This window comes from Raphanus sativus, unplaced genomic scaffold (genome assembly GCF_000801105.2).
Source record: "Raphanus sativus cultivar WK10039 unplaced genomic scaffold, ASM80110v3 Scaffold1881, whole genome shotgun sequence".
Lineage (NCBI taxonomy): Eukaryota > Viridiplantae > Streptophyta > Magnoliopsida > Brassicales > Brassicaceae > Raphanus > Raphanus sativus.
In genome coordinates, this window is record NW_026617190.1 from 1 (window position 1) to 16,027 (window position 16,027).

The 16,027-nt window shown below is 34.0% G+C and overlaps 4 protein-coding genes across 4 annotated transcripts; 3 read left to right on the top strand and 1 right to left on the bottom strand.

Annotated features, from left to right (window-relative positions):
* Positions 1–353: 353 nt before the first annotated feature.
* LOC130504910 (guanine nucleotide-binding protein subunit gamma 2) lies at positions 354–1,818 on the top strand. The gene is made up of 4 exons (XM_056999523.1): positions 354–798; positions 1,312–1,364; positions 1,446–1,490; positions 1,587–1,818. Exons 1-4 carry the CDS (start codon positions 679–681, stop codon positions 1,669–1,671), a joined length of 303 nt encoding a protein of 100 aa, XP_056855503.1. The 5' UTR covers positions 354–678; the 3' UTR covers positions 1,672–1,818.
* Positions 1,812–3,853, bottom strand: LOC108858845 (uncharacterized). The gene is made up of 10 exons (XM_018632711.2): positions 3,792–3,853; positions 3,588–3,697; positions 3,386–3,504; positions 3,211–3,308; positions 3,048–3,135; positions 2,847–2,972; positions 2,650–2,773; positions 2,392–2,504; positions 2,226–2,297; positions 1,812–1,826 (listed from the first exon to the last, which is right to left on the bottom strand). Exons 1-10 carry the CDS (start codon positions 3,851–3,853, stop codon positions 1,812–1,814), a joined length of 927 nt encoding a protein of 308 aa, XP_018488213.2.
* A 243-nt stretch (positions 3,854–4,096) lies between these two features.
* Positions 4,097–7,081, top strand: LOC108863272 (plastidial pyruvate kinase 1, chloroplastic). Its single transcript, XM_018637646.2, is given in 7 exon segments — positions 4,097–4,689; positions 5,231–5,321; positions 5,496–5,689; positions 5,836–5,957; positions 6,035–6,147; positions 6,150–6,512; positions 6,579–7,081. Coding segments are annotated over 7 exon segments (1,713 nt in total). The 5' UTR covers positions 4,097–4,161; the 3' UTR covers positions 6,881–7,081.
* A 6,209-nt stretch (positions 7,082–13,290) lies between these two features.
* Positions 13,291–14,848, top strand: LOC108831450 (uncharacterized). Its single transcript, XM_018605000.2, has one exon. The coding sequence runs from the start codon at positions 13,643–13,645 to the stop codon at positions 14,654–14,656; it is 1,014 nt and encodes a 337-aa protein (XP_018460502.2). The 5' UTR covers positions 13,291–13,642; the 3' UTR covers positions 14,657–14,848.
* The last annotated feature ends 1,179 nt before the right edge of the window (positions 14,849–16,027 follow it).

Sequence of the window (16,027 nt, forward strand, 5' to 3'; positions counted from 1 at the left end):
TTTTAAAACTGCACTCAGTATTATAAACCAATAGTTTTCACTGCAACTTCTTTTTTTTTGTTATAAAAGCGCACAGCTAGATCATAAGAAAAATTATTGGAATGTAAAGATTCAATTAAGCACAATACAGTGAGAACCTTGGATTATAGTGTAAAAAACTACCATATATATTAGAGACAAAAGTTCACTTGAAACGTGATTATCTATAATCACACTTTATTGGGCCACTAATAAGCCCATAACACACCTAATGGCGCGTGTATTAACGAGATTTTAACTTTTTGTGAAGAGACAAAAAGATAATCTATTATTACAGTATATAAAATAGTACTGGCATTTTACAACTAAAAAGGTGAAATTTTTCTTCTTTCCGACGCCTTTCCTCTTTTTCAAAAAATCTCATCAACTTTTTTTCTTTGTTTAGAGAGACCCTTTGGATCATCGGAAAAGCTCTTTTTGAAGTCACCCCAACTAATAGTTGTTGAATCTTTTTCTTCTTCCTCCTCTTAAAATTCTCTCTTTCTCTCTCTCTGTGGATCCCTTTTTGGAGATCTGATTGTTTCTCAATCCTTATCATTTGGGTTTTGTCTTGTTGAAAGCTTTTTTTGAGTACAAACAAAAAGAAAGTTGTCTTGCTTCTCTGTTGTTGTTAAAGTTTTGGTTTTGGGGGAGGGGTTGATGGAAGCGGGTAGCTCCAATTCGTCGGGTCAGCTTTCTGGGCGGGTCGTTGACACGAGAGGCAAACACAGGATCCACGCCGAACTCAAAAGGCTTGAACAAGAAGCTCGATTCTTAGAGGTATATATATTTATCTCCTCTTTTTAAAAAAGGACCCTTATTTTGCGTGATTATTAAGCTTGAACTTGTTGTTCCTGTCTGAATATTTATCAACTCTTTTGTATGCCTTCCTTTTCCAATGTTTTTTAGGATGAATCTTTAGTGGAATAGGGTTTAGAATTTGAAAGTTTCATAATTTTTTAGTTTTGGCAATACCAAAAGTGTTCATCTGATCTTTGAAATTAGTAATTTTAAATGTAACTCATGCTTCTGTTAATTGAATTAAACATTATTGTCAGTAACAACGTATTATAAAGGTTTATGATTTGGTTTAGGAGAATGCAAAATAGCTAGTGAAAATCAAAATGCATGATCTTTCATTTCAGGTTAGGGTTAACATTCTTAATCCCTTGGGGTTTAAGATTAAGCTCTTGTCCACGTAGGTGTTTAGGACATGAATACTTTGTGTCTTTGGATGTGTCTTAAAGTGTTACAATGTGTATTGATTCTTTCTTCTTTTATAACTTTATTCAGGAAGAGCTAGAGCAGCTTGAAAAGATGGATACTGCATCAGCTTCTTGCAAAGAGTGAGAGAAAACTTGTACATATCTTTGGTTCACGAATAATCTGTCAATAAGCTTGACTTATTTCTTCTAATGGATATACAGGTTCTTAGATAGTGTTGAGAGCAAACCAGATCCTCTTCTTCCCGAGTAATTCTCTACTCGTTGTTTTCTTCATTTTACCACCTGAGAGATTCATTTCTATAGACTATTAGTTCTGATTTATTTCTTGTGTCTACTTGCCAGAACAATAGGGCCAGTGAATGCAACATGGGACCAATGGTTCGCAGGCCCTCCGGAAGCAAAAGGATGTGGCTGCTTCATTCTTTAACTCTTCATTTCCTCTCCTACGTTTACCCTTTTTTCTCCATACAATAGTTCTGCGTTTTCTTTACATTCTTGAGCTGTTAAATTGATGTAATTTGAAAAAAAAAATGATTCATTTGTGCAGATAAAATGTATTGATATCCTTTATCTCTTCGTCTCCTTTTAACATACAAAGAATCACAAGTGACAAAATCTAAAACCAAAGCAAGATTTTTTTTTTGATTTATAAATGTAACTATTTTTTTTTTTTTTTTTTTGTGACACATATAAAGGGAACAAAGCAATGTAACTAACATGTTAGCTTTATATCAAAAAGGGAATAAAAACTTTCACCGTCTTCTCAAAGCTTTAGGCTTTTAAAGCATTGTCTGGTATCTCCATCCAGCGCCGGTCCTATCCTTACGAAGACTAGAAGCCAAAATCATAAAAAGGCCGAGAAAATTAATGTATGTAGTGAGTAGGTTTCGAACCGAGTACCTCCCACAACAGACATTACTATTAGAACCACTAGGCTAGAGAGACATTTTGTAAATTATTGGCCGATAAAATAGTTACTACTGTGTCGGCCGGAAGCCCATGCTTCCTCTGCTTGTGGCCAGGGCCGGTACTGTCTCCATCTTCTTGCTCGACCTGAAAGACATAATACAACAAAATGTAATTAAAATAGCAGAAATTAACAACAATCTTGTGAATGACTAAAGGCAACTTGTGGGAAGAATCTCACCTCGACAACTACTCTTGATTTCTTCTTAGACTTTCCATTACCATCAAACTTCTTCAAAGCTCTCCCCTTTTTATGAATCACTACTTTCTCCTCATCCTCATCTTCTTCAAAGTCTGTATAGAGATTAGAGAGTTCATGATTGAAATTACTTTTTTATGAACAAAGGAAGCTATACATATTGTAGTGATGGTGATGATTCAAACATAATCTCTCACTATTTTAAATGCATAAGAAAAAGGACAAAATATGAGTTTTTACCATAATCATCATCACTGTCAAGGTGAGACTCCTTAGATGGGAAGCCGCCATAGAAATCTTCAATATCTTCTTCTTCTTCTTCCAAGAGTTCATCATAGCCTTCAACATATTCAATCTCTGGCTCCTGAGATTTTTTTTAGTTTAGTAAATAAATTGTCTGTTGAGCTGCTTAGGTTATTAAAAAAAAACAAGAGTACCTCCTCTTCTTCTACTTCAACTTCAACTTCAACTTCCTTTTGAAGTTCAGGAACAAGCTCAGGGTAATCGAGTATCTTAGGGTAAATGCCTTTCATCAAACGTTCTAACAACTCTGTTTCAATGGACTGTTAAAAAATAAAACAGCACTATTAATGAGAGTCTTAATTAGAGCTATATTTAGTTAAATAACAAAGTGTGACCTTCTCCAACTCTGCTGCTGTTAAAGCCTTTTCCTCTCTTCTTGGCTCTCTCTTTATATCCCTCCTAGGCATAGTCATTATCTTCTCCCTGTGTTCGAAAAAAAAAACTTAGTCAATGTTGCGAATCAAATAACGCCAAGAAGAAGAAGAAACAAATTAAGACCTTGTTTTGAGATGAAGTTTTCTGGTACGAATACGGATCTGAGTCATTTTGGTGAGTCTTTGTTTAACCTTGTGCTGCAACAACTTGGGCCAATACAGCTGAAACATGGAAGAAGATATATTAATAGATGAGCATGCATATATGGAGAGATCAAATCTTTCAGAGATCATCTCACCAAGTGCTTATCAATGAGTTCAAGGGCCTTCTCATAGTTTCTAGGCAGCTTTATTCTCTCCCACAAGTTCTTTGGCATGTGAGCTCTCTCTATTGTCTTCATATATAAATAAAACACTCCTACACAGAGAAGAGACTTGATTCAAAAGAAACATCAACACAGGACAAAAAAGGTTTTGAATGTTTTTGATGAAATTACTTACCATCGTGGTCACGGATGGTGGCGTAGCGACTGTTGGCAAGAGGGCAAGAGCTTCGGTTGCAGATACCCGTTACGTTATAAGGGTTTCTACAGAAGTTTCCGGTTTCGATTCTACAAAAAAAAAAGTAATAAAAATTAAAAGCAAAAAAATCTCATCAAAACAAAATCTTTCAGACAAAAAGCAAAAGAAAAGAGATGGACATACTTGGCCATGTAACTGCAATGCTTGTGTCTGATAGCCTGCCATATAACCTCATCGTCTTGCATCTTTCACTGATGAAAATCCGTACTTAAAGTCGGCGTTGATCAACAGACTTTTTATAGTTTCTGGTGCGCATCCGGTTCAATTCGGTTTAAGTTTTAAAATTTTCTGAAGTTTGGTTTGGTTCAATTGATCTGGTTTATATACGTCCCGAAAAGAAGTAAATTACAGTTTTGACCCTTAACAAAGTGGTGTCGTATCAAATCAAAATCTCACACTTGGGTATATCCGCCTTCTACTTCTTCTTCAACAACAATCTCTCTCAGAGCCAAAAAAAAAAACTGTACACATCGCCCAGAGCTCGGCCTAAACTATGTCTCAGTCTATTAACTTCTCAACTCTTTCACGCACTCCTCACCTTATCCACCTCCCTCCTCACTCACGCTTCAACCGTCCTCTCACCTCCTTATCCTTCCGCCAATTCACTCTCAACCACACTTCATTAATCACATCCTCCTCCTCGAAGCTCCTTCACTCTCCCGCTGAGCGATCCGTCGTAGCCGCGGCGGTCTCGACGGATACAGCGGGGATAGAGGTAGACACGGTGACGGAGGCGGAGCTGAAGGAGAACGGGTTCAGGAGCACGAGGAGGACGAAGCTGATCTGCACGATCGGGCCGGCAACGTGCGGGTTCGAGCAGCTGGAAGCGCTCGCGGAGGGAGGCATGAACGTGGCGAGGCTCAACATGTGCCACGGCACGCGGGAGTGGCACCGAGGGGTGATACGCAGCGTCAGGAGGCTCAACGAGGAGAAAGGATTCGCGGTCGCGATCATGATGGATACCGAAGGTAGTGAGATTCACATGGGAGATCTCGGCGGTGAATCTTCTGCTAAATCTGAGGTTTTGATCTTCTCTTTTCTCTCCATCTCAATTAGATGCTTGATGTTGACATTATTGCGCGTAGGCATTTGTAACTGAATCCGAGATCCGAACCCGTATCCGTATCCGTATCAGATTCAGAAAGTAAAAATACTCGAACTGATCATGATGTAGGGCGGTAGTTCAAGTCTCGAGTGTTATTTGAACTGGACCAAACAGTAGCCGATAGAAAGAAAAAAATAACTGACTCGAAGATTCGAATTAGTATTTGAAATGAGTATTCAAAAGCTAAATAACAACATCAAATACTCAATTTCATGTTTACTTCGATCATGTGTGTAAAAATACTATTAACCGAATCCTAAATGAGTTTTGGTCCAAACTCATTTAGCATTGGAGCAATTGGTTCACTGTTTGGATACTAGATTGGTCTTGAACAGAGTTACAAAATCTACCTAAACTCAGAAGTATTATTAACTAAATCCAAATGGGCCTACGAGACTTGGATCTGATCCCGGACATCGAATGCCCATGCCTAATGCTTGGTATGACAATTTTGTAGGATGGTGAGGTGTGGACGTTCACTGTTAGAGCCTTTGATTCTTCTCGTCCTGCACGTACCATCAGTGTCAGCTATGATGGTTTTGCTGAAGGTAAATGCCGCTTTATGTTTTTTTGCATTATAAAAGATTTAATGTGGAAATGTGGAAGAACATTTAGACACCTCTCGTTGGTCTGGGCCATTCAAACAATATTCTAGATTAATCCAAAAATAAACATTTAGATGATGGTTTTGAATTTGAAATTGGAAAACATTTGTGATGCAGATGTAAGAGTGGGTGATGAGCTTTTGGTTGATGGTGGAATGGTGAGATTTGAAGTGATTGAAAAGATTGGTCCTGACGTCAAGTGTCTATGTACTGACCCTGGACTGTTGCTTCCTCGAGCTAACTTGACTTTCTGGAGAGATGGAAGTCTTGTACGCGAGCGTAACGCTATGCTTCCAACCATCTCTTCCAAGGTCTCTCAACCTTTTCTCATCTTCCCTTTTGATTATTGATTCACCTTATTTGGTATATATTTGTGAAGACGGGAAACCTTGATATTTCTTCGCTGTGTCGGTCTTTGTTATTTTCACTGATGAATCTTTAATTGTTTTAACTTCAGGACTGGTTGGATATTGATTTTGGAATTGCTGAAGGTGTGGATTTCATTGCTGTATCGTTTGTCAAGTCAGCTGAAGTGATTAATCATCTTAAAAGCTATCTCGCTGCTCGTTCCTGTGGAGGGTAAGTTAAAAAAAAAAGGTTCATTACCAATGCTTCTTACTCTCTTTAGCTCATGTTGTAATCCTATTACGATGCAGGGACGTAGGAGTGATTGCAAAGATCGAGAGTATCGATTCCTTAACAAACTTGGAAGAGATTATCCTAGCATCAGATGGAGCCATGGTTGCAAGAGGAGATCTGGGAGCTCAGATACTCTTGAGCAAGTTCCAGCAGCTCAACAAAGAATCGTCAAAGTCTGCAGAGCGCTGAACAAACCCGTCATCGTTGCCTCTCAGCTACTCGAGTCCATGATCGAGTACCCAACCCCAACCAGAGCAGAAGTAGCCGACGTGTCTGAAGCAGTAAGGCAGAGATCAGACGCGTTGATGCTCTCTGGGGAATCAGCTATGGGTCAGTTCCCGGACAAGGCTCTCACGGTTCTCAGGAGTGTCAGTCTAAGGATCGAAAGATGGTGGAGGGAAGAGAAACGTTACGAGTCTACACCACTTCAACCCATTGGCTCTGGTTTTTCAGACAGAATCTCTGAAGAGATCTGTAACTCTGCTGCTAAAATGGGTAAAGTTTCATGTAAGACAAATCTCTCTGTTTAGTTTCTCATGTTTATGATCCGAACTTCTGCAGCAAACAACCTCGGAGTGGATGCTGTCTTCGTCTACACAAAGGACGGACACATGGCGTCTTTGGTCTCCCGGTGTCGCCCTGACTGCCCGATCTTCGCGTTCACGACCACAACCTCGGTGAGGAGACGGTTGAACCTACAATGGGGACTGATCCCATTCCGTCTAAGCTTCTCAGAGGACATGGAGAGCAACTTGAACAAAACATTCTCGTTACTGAAATCAAGAGGTATGATTAAGTCAGGCGACCTCGTGGTCGCAGTCTCGGACATGTTGCAATCCATCCAGGTAATGAACGTTCCGTAGATTCACTCTTTTTTAAAAAAAAAAGAACATTTCTCCAAGACTGGTATCTGTTTCCTACTTTGTTGCTGTTTGGACTTACTTCTACATTAGATTCCTAAGGCATCGTATAACTGTTAACAGTGGACGATGCCATGAGTGTAAGCTTTTGCTTATTGTGTACTGTCTTTGGACTTTCAATAATATTAGTAATCTATTACAATATTTCAAATCCTCTTTTGTCGGATTTTGCATCTCCTGCCAGGAAGCCTTGTTAAAAAGAATTTGAACATATTGATTGAGGAAGGCGTTTTGGTTGAAAACTTTAAACAAGTCATGTGTGATACCAGAAAAGAAAGAATAACAGATTTAAATGACTTCTACCTATTTCGAAAATATACACACTTGATTCGTTGATCAAGATGCGGTGAGTCAAGATTATGGAATATTAGTTTCCCTCAATCGAAGTTTAGTTATCACACTTCTTGCTCGAGAGCAAGACAAAATGATATCAATTCACAGACGATCGACTATTCGACTTGCCACAAAGTCCATTTTATGTGTTACCAAATCCACGATCAAATTTAAGATCTTCTGACCAATTCCTTTATGTTCTAAATGTCTTTTCATTGCCGACAAAATGAAAATTGTATTTCATTTTTGAACGAAATCATGTTCTAAATTTAGGATAAGACGATATGATTTAGATTTACCAAACACGGACAATATTTTTACAAAATAGTTTACGTATATGCATTACTAAGTATTTAGCTCAGGGAAGACATAAAACTTCTAAAAAAAAAAAAAAAAAAGGACATAAAACTTCTTTGTGTATCTGAAACATACACGTTTTTCAATGTAGAGATTAAAAATATAACATATTCCCTTCAATTACTTATAGTTATTAGATTTTTATTGATTTATATTTGTAATAAATAAATCATTACAAAATATGTATTTATAGCTGAAATTTAATGTGTTTATTAATACATGTGAAAACTCTAAAATATGCATCATTTGAAATGGATAGACTATTAAAAAGTCTTTATATTACATTACGTTAGTACATTATATGACATTTTACTATGAGAAAAAACATTATATGACATTGCAAAACTGAAACAACAAATCAGTTTTTTGAGTGATTATATGATATTTTTATCTATCTTATTAAAACAGAAACATTATAACTTCTTCTAGGTGGATTTTAAATTGAACATCACATTATTATTCTTAGTCTAACCTTTCATTTAAATATTTCCTTAAAGAGTTTAATATCAACTATCTATCATTTAATTCCACTATAAGATCTATGTCTATGCATCTATTAAACAAAATATATATTCTTTTCGTTAGAGTATACTCACATTATCATATTTATATTATATCATAGTAAAAATATAATAATCCCTCTCCTTTATTATAGTCAAATGAATACAATAAATGTCTCTAATATAAATATAACACGAGTCTAAGTTCTTAAAAAATAAAAATATAAATAGATAGAAACAAAAATAAATATTACACATGTTATTAAAAATATAAATATTACACGAGTAGGTTGACAAAAAAATACAAATATTACGCTAATCCTTTTTTCATCAACTTATACAAACTTAAACTGAGTAGATTGATAAAAAGATACAAATATTACATGAATCATTTTTTTTACATGAATCCTTAGCCAGTCATTATACAATTTTGATTTTTTGGTCTAGTTATTTCCTAAACAATTGATTCAATTAACCAAATAACTTAAGAACACGTTTCCTCCCATCATTAAACTATAATTATCTTAAACACAAAATCCATTTTAATTAAAAACAATTATTTGGAATCAAATACTGATGAATCTTAAAATTTTAAATAGCTTGATACAGAACTTTTGAAACTCAATAATAAAGATATCAGAACACATTTTCTTAGATGTTCAAATAATCGAGGTTTGCTTTGAATATACACTAAATAGAATATACTAACGTATATTCTTACTTAAATAACAGAAACATCAATTTATACTTAAAAAACAATTATTGGAAAACCTCTTCACCAAGTTGAGTCTATTATGCCTAAAATCTCGGTTACAATCAAATATTCACAATCAAATTGTCAGATTTGAAAAATCATGAATATGGAAAATCCTCTTCTCCAAGTTTATTCTACTATACATAAAATCTCGATGTCAAGAAATTTTGTATTTATTATATCTGACTTAATAGGTTAGAAATTATTCATTTTCTCCCACTAAAATGTGTGTACAAGTACTTGTCTTCGTATTCATCATTGGACATTCACAAAACTTTTTGAAAAAATCCCAAAAAACACAATGTCAAAACCAAATCAGATTGGTTGATATTATATTAGTGTTTTTACTATACAGTTACAGTATAACATCTTTAAATTAATAATCTATAAATTAATATTTCTATAAATTAGTATAATTTCATAGTCTCAAATTGAGTTTTTGGTACAATTAGTATCTCGATAAATTAATAATCTCTATAAATTAATAAAAAGTTATAGTTTTGGTATAGTCCCAATTTATTAATTTATAGAGGTTTCACTTTATATCTCTAATACACCAATGAAAAATTATTAATAGGAAAAAACAGTTTTAACATTGTTCTTAAACAATATGTTTTAGAAAAACTCAAAATTATATAAAACCACATTATGTGAAAAGGAAAAATTCCAAAATTGTATAAACTATCATAGAATATATGTTATATTTTAAAAATAATAAAAAAAAAAATATGTGCGGTCGCGCGGGTCATGATCTAGTATTCTTTTAATCCACTAAATTAGAGGCTAGCCAGAGAACGTATTTTTACTTTAAACCAATATAGAGCAAATCATGTTGGAGGATTTGGTCATATCTCTATGTTTGCATCAACTTAAATCGATGGTCCCATCTCTATACAAATTTGAGTAAGTGGGCCTCCTAGAGACAACAATTTTTAGATTAGTCATGAAACAGTTCAATAATTCAATTATTGTACAGTCAGAATAGAGGCCTTAATTAATTAGCTAATTCCTTAAGGGTCCATAAGATACATATACAAACATTGTACAGAATAATAATACAGAAAACAACACCAACAATAGCAACAAATTAATAAAGAAATTATAATCCATCTTATTAGCTGTGATTCAACGACTAAACTATGAACATCATACATCTTGCCCACAGTAGGTACATATGCCTGCTTTGTGATAATTAATAAATTAATATTACCAGAAATAAATTGTTTTTTACATTGCCTCTCGTTCAACTATATTTTGGTGACCTTCCTCTAACACAAATAGTTTTGTAAATCATTTCTAATTCCGCTCTATTTTTCATTCTAATATAGAGTTTAGAGTAAAAGTACTTAAATAGTATTCTATTTCTTATTCTGTAAAAAAATAGATTTATTTTAAAGATATAATAACTTGTTTTTTCATCATTCTATTTTTTACTCTAAAATAGAGTACTATTAGAGTAAACTCTAATTCTATAATAGAATTATTCTACTTTAGAGTAAAAGTAGAGTAAACCATTAAAGATAGAACTCTTAATAACCTTACATTAGCATATTATATATATATATATATATATATATATATTATATAATATATATATATATATATATACACACACGTTAGCTTGGTTTGTCTCAAAATCCGAAATTACCAGAAAAAAGGAATATTTCCAAAGAAATCAACATCATAAGAGCATCTCTTTCTATATTTTACTCCAAAAATGAAAATGTGAAATATACTATAAACAAAAAGATCTTGGTGTTGATTTCTATAAACAAAATAATATAATATACAAATCAAGTTAACCAACTAGAAATAAAAGATTATTCCAAAAAATGGAGTATTTTCTTTTTTTATTTATGTTTCATTTTTCACCTTTTAAAGTAAATCATGGAATGAAAAATAGAGGTACCCTAATTCCAAAACAGAAAGAGTCAAATAAATTGGTAGGGTAATGATGATGCAAAGCAGTATATATATGAGTGTGTAGATATCAATATTATCATTTCATATGATACACATATACATATAAGTGTGGTCAAGACCTTCATTATCAAAAAGAAACTTTATGTCTTTTTTTCAGAATAAAAACCTTTATGTCTTCTTCAGTCCTTATCTGATTTGCTAAATTTAATATTAGATCTGAACACTCTAACCCTAAACTCAATTTTCTCTTGTCCATGTATGCAATCAATCGTATGTTTAGAAAATATATCTCTTATTTTATATTTTCGTGGGTCCAGATTCCAGTAGGGGTGGGCAAAAAACCCAAACCGAACCGAACCGAACCAACCAAACCGAAATTAAACCGAACCAAACCAAACCGTGCTCTTTATGTAACCCAATTGGTTCATGTTTTAACTCAACCCGAACGGTTTGGTTTGGTTTGGGTTTAAACCGAACCAAACCGAACCAAACCGATAATCCAATATATATATAGTAAAAATATATATGATATATATATATATATGTATTAACATATTGTAAATTTTAGATAAAGTTTTGTTTTTCATTTTTTCATAACTTTCATATCTTTAAAAAAATTATAGATACGATTCAAATAATACTATTTATATAAAATTATGTAGCATAAGTTTTTATATTCTCACTCTATTGTTAATGAGTTGATTATTTTTTAATAAAAGTATAAAACTGATGCCTTCATATTTTATAACCAACCCGAACTACACCGAACCAAATTAGATCATAATAATGTCAACCGAACTAAATCTAAACCAACCAAACCAAACCGAATTAAAACCCAAACCGAACCCAAACCAAAGCTACTTTGGTTTTAATTGGTTTGAGTTTTATAAAACCCAAATTACCCAAACCAAACCGAACCCAAACCGAACCCGAAACTAAACCGAAATGCCCACCCCTAGATTCCAGAGCTACTTTTATGTTTATTAATTCGGTTCTGAATTTTATCCAGATTCAGAATTAAGATATGGTACGGTTTCAAGGAAACTATTGTAGTTAACGTCTTTTTCGTAATAACGTTTATATCCAATAAAATTAAACTTATTTTGTAAACTAAAATTCCTTACAATTTCAAGGCATCTTCGGAATTATTAATTATTATTATTATTATTTTTTTTTTTTAATCAAGGAGTGATCTAGAGCCAAGACTATCCCTCTTAGACCGACGACAACTTACGTATTATTGCGATTTAACGCTAGTTCTGATGCGTAGAATCGAACCCGAAGGAAGCTCCAGCCGAAAACTCCTTTACCATTAGACCAAGACAACTTGGTTGCATCTTCCAGAATTTATTATGCACAAAACTTATTGTACATACTATATGTAGATCTGCATGAGTAATTTCGCAGAAAGAGTACCAATAGATCTACACGTCTGACATCTACATTGTTTGTTGTCGAACATTTACGTGTGTATATAATATGAAAATGAGAGTTTCCTATGAACAATATAAAATTAAAGTTGTAAATGAATAAAACAATTATAGAGTAAATGGAAACTAAGATAAGGTTAGACTTAGACTTGTGGAGAATTGAAATGAGCGAGGTTGGCCAACTAATGGGTCATACGATGACGTTTCCACTTTTATTTTGACTATCAAACTTATTAAGTTATCTGTTTGGCCTTGTTAATTATATATAATATACTTGTTATAAACGTGAAAAATGGAATGTCAACAAAGGAAGCACCGATCATTGAAAATGATCGTGTGAAGTAAATTATGTGGAGCCCACTGCCACTATGCACACACACAGTAACTTTCTTTTTTACTTCTATATAAACGATTGTTTCGATCGATTGTAATGCGCACTTTTACACCATTCTCTTCTTCCTCATATAACTTACTCTCTCTCTCGTTATTATACTTATATCAGTGTTCTTTTATTTCTGCGGGTATAAAATTTCACTCTTATTTAAATTTTTCGATACTATAAAATTGTAAGTTATTTTATAACACGTTATCAGCACGATCACTCTGCAATTCGGTAAAGTTTATATGTATCATATTTACCCTGCTATAATGGCCGGTATACCGCCTATATTATTGTTTATTATTTTATAGTGTTTGTTTTAATTCACTATTATTTATCTATATTAATGCGGGCGGTATGTCGCCTCGTTAATAAACCTTGATTGTTAATTACACCATTATCATTTGGCTTGGCTGTGCCGCCGCAAAATTTATTCAATATTAAAATATAAATTAATCTATCACCATAATACGATTAATATTTATTTGTGTATTATATTAATTTTATTATACAAATGTTTGCTCACCTATAAAAAAAAAAAAATATATATATATATTATATAGTGAAATTTACTAAAATTGATTGACTGATTATTACGATATTTTCAAACTGTTTTTCGATTTAACGATTCAACCCCAACGGTCACAAAGAAAAAAATTCAAAAATTTACCTTTTTACAACGGCTATGAACAGTATTTTTACATCTATAAATACATTCATACTTCACTCATTTTCTTCATCCAAACATTTCATTATCTCTCAAATATTTTCAAATCGCTCTCCTCCGGTTTTTCATTCCAAGAAAGATGATTCGCGCGTTTTTGATTTTAGTTGCAATTCTAATTTGTGTATCTATTTACGGTTTATTCGTTGGAGAATTTGCTCCGGGGGAATTTACGATGAATATCGGTTTACTTTTCTATACATTATTTCTATTTGTAATTGCTTGCATGATTAATGTAAACGGTTCATTTTAAATATTATAAAATTCTAATAAAATTTACTATTTTGTGTCTTGGAAATTCAGAAATGGCAAATATTGAAAAACTCCAGTTTCCGGCTTTGGAAATAACTGGGGCAAATTACACGGCATGGATAACTAATATGGAGCTTCATCTAGACTCAGAGAAAATACTCGAGACAATAAAAGAAGGGAATAAATCAGCTTCTCACGAAAGATCTAGGGCCGTAATATTTCTGAGAAAACACCTAGATGAAAATCTTACGCATGACTATGCGAGGGTAAAAGATCCTCTAGATCTTTGGAAAGCCCTAAAGGAGAGGTTTGATAACCAGAAGAAAATAACTCTTCCCCATGCACTCGATGAGTGGGCGAACCTACGATTTCAAGATTTTGAAAAGGTGGAAACGTACAATTCCGCTATATTAAGGATAGCGGCGCAATTAGAATATTGCGGTAAGCCCGTAACGGAAGCAGAAATGCTTGAGAAGACTTACCAAACGTTCCACAAAAACCATTATGTTCTACAAGAACAATACAGAAACCGTGGATACACGAGGTTCTCTGAACTCGCTGTAGCGCTCATGATAGCGGAGAAAAATAATGAACTCCTTATCAAAAATCACAATACCCGACCCACGGGAACCAAAGCATTTCCTGAGGTGAATGCGACGGATGTAAAAAATCCGGAAAGAGGAAATTTTTCCTATCGTGGTCGTGGTCGTGGTCGTGGTCACGGTCGTGGTCGTGGCCATCGATTTAATCGTGGTAATGAAAGGAGTTACAACCCAAGAGGAAGGGGATCCAACACATGGAATCGATCCAATCGTGGAAAAGGGAATGAAGCCCAAGAAAACCCTACTCGTAAAAACGAGAACGTCTGTTACAGATGTGGATCGAAGGGGCATTGGTCTCAAGTATGCCGAACTCCTCAGCATCTATGTAAGTTGTACCAAGAAACCATCAAAGGCAAAGCAAAGGAAGTTAATCTCAATGAGCACTTCGAGGGTACAACATCTACATACCTTGAGTCTTCTGACTTTATGGACGATGTCAACGAGGCCACTCATCAAGATAATTAAAATGCTTATAGTAATCAAGCCCAATAATGCCAGTGATGTCATAAATTATTATTACTATTATGTATTTTCAGTTCTAGAATAAAATTGTTTTTCGAAACAACTAATGTATAATTATAGTCTAATGTATAAGTGTGTGTGCTTATAATCAATGTATAATTATATAATGTTTACTTATGAAAATTTATTTTCTTTATTAATATTAATTGTGTGTTACAGAAATGGATAATGGAACAACAACTAAGCAAATTGGCAGAGAAGTTTGCATTCCAGATAGTGGTACAACACATACTATTCTGAAAGATAAGAGATATTTCTCTAACTTAAAATCAGCAAAAATGACTGTAAACACAATATCAGGTCCTACGGATTTGATCGAGGGAATTGGCAAAGCAAACTTTATGTTGCCTAATGGAACAAAGTTTTCCATAAACAATGCCTTGTATTCTCCAAATTCAAAGAGAAATTTGTTGAGTTTCAAAGATATATACCTTCAAGGATATGAAACTCAGTCTGCAACTGAGAATGGAAAGAAGTATATGTATATAACTTCTGAAAAATCAGGCAAAAATCTTGTACTGGAAAAGTTTCCAAAACTTCCTTCTGGATTACATCAGACTTATATTAATGCGATAGAATCAAACCTTGTGGTCAAAAGAAATCCAGAAGATATTACATTATGGCATGACCGTCTTGGTCATCCAGGCACTACAATGATGCGAAAAGTCATTGAAAGTTCACATGGTCATTCAATGAAAACCCAAGATCTATATCAAAGTAATAAAATGACATGTGCTGCATGTGCTCTTGGGAAATTAATCATAAGACCATCACCAACCAAAAATTGATAAAGAATCACCAAAATTCTTAGAAAGAATCCAAGGTGACATTTGTGGACCAATACATCCACCATGTGGACCATTCTACTACTTTATGGTATTAATCGATGCGTCGAGTAGATGGTCACATGTTTGCCTATTATCATCTCGAAATATGGCATTTGCGAGATTTTTAACTCAAATAATCAAATTAAGAGCTCAGTTCTCTGATCATCCAATTAAAAGAGTTAGATTAGATAATGCTGGTGAATTCACATCCCAAGCATTTAATGATTACTGTATGGTATCAGGGATTGAAGTAGAGCACTCAGTTGCTCATGTTCATACACAAAACGGTTTGGCAGAATCACTAATTAAACGATTGCAATTAATTGCAAGGCCATTGATCATGAGATCAAAACTTCCAACCTCTGTATGGGGCCATTCTGCATGCAGAAGCACTCATTCGGATAAGACCCAGTGCGTACCATAGATATTCCCCATTACAGTTAGCGTTTGGTAGAGAACCAAATATTCCCATCTAAAAGTCTTTGGT

Excerpts from the sequence above, each read along its gene's own strand:
- LOC130504910 (XM_056999523.1), top strand. The coding sequence starts at position 679 with ATGGAAGCGGGTAGCTCCAATTCGTCGGGTCAGCTTTCTGGGCGGGTC. Across the intron at positions 799-1,311 it reads AAGAAGCTCGATTCTTAGAG|GAAGAGCTAGAGCAGCTTGA; the intron begins GTATATATATTT and ends AACTTTATTCAG. Across the intron at positions 1,365-1,445 it reads GCATCAGCTTCTTGCAAAGA|GTTCTTAGATAGTGTTGAGA; the intron begins GTGAGAGAAAAC and ends ATGGATATACAG.
- LOC108858845 (XM_018632711.2), bottom strand. The coding sequence starts at position 3,853 with ATGCAAGACGATGAGGTTATATGGCAGGCTATCAGACACAAGCATTGC. Across the intron at positions 2,774-2,846 it reads TTGAAGTAGAAGAAGAGGAG|GAGCCAGAGATTGAATATGT; the intron begins GTACTCTTGTTT and ends AAAAAATCTCAG. Across the intron at positions 2,298-2,391 it reads AATCAAGAGTAGTTGTCGAG|GTCGAGCAAGAAGATGGAGA; the intron begins GTGAGATTCTTC and ends TATGTCTTTCAG.
- LOC108831450 (XM_018605000.2), top strand. The coding sequence starts at position 13,643 with ATGGCAAATATTGAAAAACTCCAGTTTCCGGCTTTGGAAATAACTGGG.